This window comes from Theobroma umbraticum, unplaced genomic scaffold (assembly GCF_002168275.2).
Source record: "Theobroma umbraticum cultivar Fairchild unplaced genomic scaffold, ASM216827v3 scaffold_4.1, whole genome shotgun sequence".
NCBI lineage: Eukaryota > Viridiplantae > Streptophyta > Magnoliopsida > Malvales > Malvaceae > Theobroma > Theobroma umbraticum.
The window spans coordinates 5,970,338-5,975,445 of record NW_018397258.1 but is presented as its reverse complement, the minus strand read 5'-3'; the positions used below and the strand labels follow the sequence as shown (position 1 = coordinate 5,975,445).

At 36.3% G+C, this 5,108-nt stretch overlaps 1 protein-coding gene across 1 annotated transcript; it reads right to left on the bottom strand.

Annotated features, from left to right (window-relative positions):
- Positions 1–875: 875 nt before the first annotated feature.
- Positions 876–5,057, bottom strand: RBP-DR1 (RNA-binding protein-defense related 1). The gene is made up of 7 exons (XM_021423854.2): positions 3,547–5,057; positions 3,267–3,392; positions 3,015–3,094; positions 2,121–2,300; positions 1,592–1,937; positions 1,355–1,498; positions 876–1,278 (listed from the first exon to the last, which is right to left on the bottom strand). The coding sequence occupies exons 2-7, from the start codon at positions 3,370–3,372 to the stop codon at positions 1,151–1,153; spliced, it is 984 nt and encodes a 327-aa protein (XP_021279529.1). The 5' UTR covers positions 3,373–3,392; positions 3,547–5,057; the 3' UTR covers positions 876–1,150.
- Positions 5,058–5,108: the final 51 nt, after the last annotated feature.

Genomic DNA, 5,108 nt, shown 5'->3' with positions numbered 1-5,108 from the left:
CCATCCAAGTAATGTGATGTTGATGATTCTCATAAATGACATAGATGGTACCTTAGTTGTTAATGATGCTTCTCTACCCCAGTGCAAAGAATAATCATCATACAAGTAACAAGTGATGCCTGAGCTGTTGATCCTCAGGTTACTCTGCAACAGCAGAAACACTTATGGTGTAGAATGCACAATAGAAACGGCAGAGCAAGAAAACTACCTCCAAATTTCAAAGAAGAGTACTGGATCATGAACCAAAGGAATCCTCCATGTAATATATCTCCAACATCTTGAACCAAGCCACTGAAAGAAAAGATACGCACACTGGATGTTAAGTTTTAAAATTCAAAATTTCATGACTACAAGTAAATTTTGTGAAGACTAATTTCAGGGAAGGAAACAAGTACCTACAAGATAAATCTTAATTCCAGTAAAATTCTGCATGGGACTGCCATGGTGTTATTACATGGGCAGAAGGACAGATGGGAAATCACATGCAAAAACCTCAAAGATAACAGGACCTGATCACACAACTGAATTTATAATACCTGGATGTCAAATCAGAATGCATGTCTCTAAAATAACATTGGTGATCAGTATCACTCAAAGATAACTTCGATATTAACTCACTACTACCACAGCCCATTCTTGTACAGGATAATAGGAAGAAAAGGCAATTAAAAATATATCAGTAATAATGACTTGCACCAAGGAACAGAATTAGAAGTGCTGATGTACGATGCTCTTAAATGAAGATACATAGGAGTTGAATAAACTCGCCGGAATGTATCTTGATGAGGAAAAAACAAGTAACTGAACGTGGAAACAATAAACTTGAGGAACATTGTATCGTGGATATTCCCACATAATTATTCTACAAAGAGATATACTCGAGGAAAAATCAATAAATTAATAATTAGTGTCTAAATCAAATTCAATGATACACAGAATACAAATTGCGTAGGCATGGAATGCACCATGAATTACAAGTTTCTGGGATTTTGATCCCATGAAGCAATTACAAGGATGAAGTGACACATATAACCACAGGTTATCCCCAACCCACCCAAAATGCTGATACTGCAGTCAGTCAATATATCCAAGTTGCATGCGACCACATGTGACAGACACTTTCTGCTTCCTTCCAAGACTCACCTCCCAATCAATAAGGTTTGTTCTGTTTGTTGTCTCTCTTAAGCTGAACCTTCAGTTTCTTACCACCCAATTGGCATCCGTTCATCATGTTTATCGCATTTTGAGCAGCTGCTGGAGAGTCGTAACTAACAAATCCTGCAAAGAGAGGTTGTTAAGAGAGAAAACTCCTTAACACTCATACCAGATTGATAGGTAACGATAACGAACTTACCAAAACATTTACTAACCCCTGTTGCTTTGTCAACAAAAACCTTCGCACTTAAGACCCTACCAAATCCTTGAAAAGCATTAGCCAACTCTTGATCACCAAATTCTTGAGGTATATGATAAATAAATAGATTTGCACCAGGTGGCCCTAGGTCAAAGCACAGACTAATTAATAAGATGCCACCATCAAGGATCTACTTTAGCAAGACAAGAAAAGCCAAGATGACAATAGATAGCAAACCTTCAATCTGACCTCCTGAACTTGTACCTACACTGGAGGATGACGAAGAATTACTGCTTGTATTTGCTGGTGGCACTGAACCAGGTGAACTGGTCAATGGACGGTGGCTCATGATTCCCCCAGGATATGCCATGGGGTATTGAATACCTGGCACAGCCGGGTAAGCTGATCCCACATAACTTGCAGGAGGCATAGCATAATTTCTAGGAGCAATATTGGGAGCAAGGTCAGGTGTGATTCCTCGCATTGCACTTCCTTGATTTACTGGAGGAATCATATTATGGAATGCAGGCTGATTCTGCATTGGTGGCAACCGGTACTGCATAAGTCCATAACTTCCTGGAGCCTAAATAAATAAGATGATCAATCACATTTAAATATAAAATGCTTAATCAAAACATCATGACTAAAAAATTAGACAATCGCCCATAACTCAGTGAAAATACAAGGAAACAGAATCACTTATGAGTCGGATAATATGTGTTTCTGAAATTTTGAATTGCTCCAGATGAAAAAGAAGAAAACCTACTTGATATCCATATCCATTGTATGGGGCAGCATAACCCATTGGCAAGGCTCCAAACAATGAAGGATGTGGTGAATCAGCATTTGATATATTACAAGCTTGAGATTGAGCTTTCTGGGCCCTTCGAGCTTGTCTTTCCTTTTCTGTATCTGCCCATTTGACAACGAGAGGAACATTTGAGCCCTAAAACAGAAGAAGCTAATGATCAGAATACTATCCCGCACTTTTATTCGAGAAAATTAACTCACCACCAGACATGATCAGACAAAATTCTACATAAGGCTTAAACAGCGGCCATTGCATCCTTAACCCATGTCTGGATGCCAAATGGTAAAGACAAGCCTTCGATTAAAGACTAATTATCTGGTACAAGAACCCGTCTAATGAAGACAAGAACTTCCTTTGTATCTATGCATTCCGCAATCCACTAGGTTATGAAAGGAAATTTCAGACATATGTCCAAGTGTAGCTTGATCAAGATTAAAGATAATAAGCTTCTACAAAGAGCCCATTTTCTTGACAACTTTCACACTAGATGCAACATAAAATTATTCACAACAATGAGTTTGGTTTCGCAGCACGCAATATATAGGGATAGTTAGCCACAAAAATCATCTCCTGATGCATGTGCAAACGATTTCCAGGTTTATATCAGAATCTTTAGTGACTTGAGCAACCTAAGCTAACATCATTAATTAAGGAATAACTAAATATTTATGTCGTAATTTATTCCTATGAACAATGACTATGTAAGGTAGTTTATCAGTGCATAACCTATAAATGCATTGAATTGTTTATTATGCAAAAGATACCAGATAAAACAAGAATAAAAACTCAGAACAATGTTCAAGGTAATTTGTTGATTTTCAACAGCAGAAACATGCACAAAATACAAACCTCCATTTTATGCTTTCCATTAATGGCCTCCAGGGCATCAACGGCCTGTTCTTTTGTCTCATACTTCAGAAAAGCGCAACCTGCCATAAAAAAACCAATACAACTATAATTCAAATGTTGAAATCAGCTTAAGATTGAGGTTTTTGTTTTTATGCAATTAAGCACTGAATATGGCTTACTTCTTTTTAGAAAAGAAAAAAGGAAAAAAAAAAAAAAACTCAGAAAAGGAATCCAGGATCAAAGAATAAGTACCTTTACTTGTTTGCTGAGAACCTCGTAGAATCTGTAGGTCCTTTATGGTTCCATATTTAGAGAATAAAGCAGAAACTTCAGCTTCAGAAACATTCTTTGGCAACATGCCAACAAAGAGTTTGTGTTCTAGATCAAACAGGCAGTAAAAAGATGACAACAATTCATAATTAACTCAAAAGTGTGATAAAAAAAAGCATCACCAGATAATGAAGGAGATCAATTCTTCCAACCTCATAGGAAGCAGAATTATAAGCAATTAATTTACTGAATTTATATATACCTAATCTTTCCAACTCGCCATCCGCATACTTCACTTGCAATGGACTAGACGCCTGAATTGGACAAAATATCAGAAAGATGAGTTCCAATCAGGAAGGTAATAAGACTCACACGGTAAAAGTAATCTCTAAGCACAAATACATGACAGCAGACATAGGTCAAAGCAATATCTAAGTACTAAAGATTGAATTATCCGCAGATTTTTCATTAAAAGTTGAATATAAGAGTTGAGTCATTAATCACTCCAAATCCCCAGATCAGGGACATGTCATGTTGTATAAACAGGCATATTTACACCACCAAATCCAAATGCTTGATGATCAATCATGAAAACAAAATGTAAACATGACATGCCACAATGTAAGTCAACACCAGAGGCATAACTTGATAAGTCATACTAGTGACCATCTTAGGGCTACATTGATGTCAAAATCAACTTTATCCAAATCAATCAAATTCTATGCTAACACTGAGTCCCAGAAGGGACACTGGCTTTGTTTGTCATTGGATTCTAGATCAATGCTTATACACAATTAAGTGGTTCTTCCACTCTTGTCTATCAGCTTGAACTAGGACAAGCAATTATATATTCAGCATTTCATTCTTTGATCTCTGTTTATGTACTTTTAATTGCAATATTGCTATGGAATGGCAAATTCTTTTCAGGGCTGTTGGTCGCCAAGCTACATGCAGATATTCATCTCTTTTCTTCACTGTGGAAACAGAAAGTCCTGATTTGCTTCCAATTCATACCTCATAACTAAACTACAGTGCTACAGCAGCTCATGTGTTTTGTATTACATGAACAAACAGGTACTTCAATCATAAAGTGGTACTTAAATATGATCAATAATCAACAACTAAGGCATGGAATGAAACTCAGGGATGTGAACCTGACTAAGTAACGTTCCATTTACATTGTGAAAGAGCGAGAGTATAAGCCCAGCTGAGGTTGATGTTAACTTAAAAAAATAGAAATTCATCTGTTGATCAAGCATTTGCTTACTTACATTAATACACATAAATGCCTTCCATTATACCCGAAAACTGCAGCATCACCTCATTCTTTTCTTTTCAATCAAGTACTTTCGTTCATTATGTTGAAATTAGTAACCAGACCAATTCATATTTGATTAGTAACTCATTGTTTCCCAATTATAATTTTTATGATAGGCTCTGCTTTTAATTGCTACGAGATTTTAAGCAAGTCAATTAAATATGAAAGATATTTGACTAACATGATGTAGTAACATGACAAATAGCTGTAGAGTAGCTATCCTTAAGTGAAACCCTATAAGTAGAACTCCAACACCTATTGTTCTCTTCATCATTCCAATTTCAGACAAATTGCAATCACTAAATTGCCCCGTTTCCTGTCCAAATTATGTTCTATAAAATGTAATCTGGAGTACATAAAGCCCTAGCCTTCATCTTTTACATGCTTTAGAATTTCTCAAAACTCCATTTTATCACAAAACAACCAGGGTTTTTTCTTTCTAGAAAAAATAAAAATCTAAGCTTACAGCATGCTGAAAATACAAGGCCGCCAGCCGTTTCTTTTCC

Excerpts from the sequence above, each read along its gene's own strand:
- RBP-DR1 (XM_021423854.2), bottom strand. The coding sequence starts at position 3,372 with ATGTTGCCAAAGAATGTTTCTGAAGCTGAAGTTTCTGCTTTATTCTCT. Across the intron at positions 3,095-3,266 it reads TTCTCAGCAAACAAGTAAAG|GTTGCGCTTTTCTGAAGTAT; the intron begins GTACTTATTCTT and ends TTTTTATGGCAG. Across the intron at positions 2,301-3,014 it reads ATGGAAAGCATAAAATGGAG|GGCTCAAATGTTCCTCTCGT; the intron begins GTTTGTATTTTG and ends CTTCTGTTTTAG.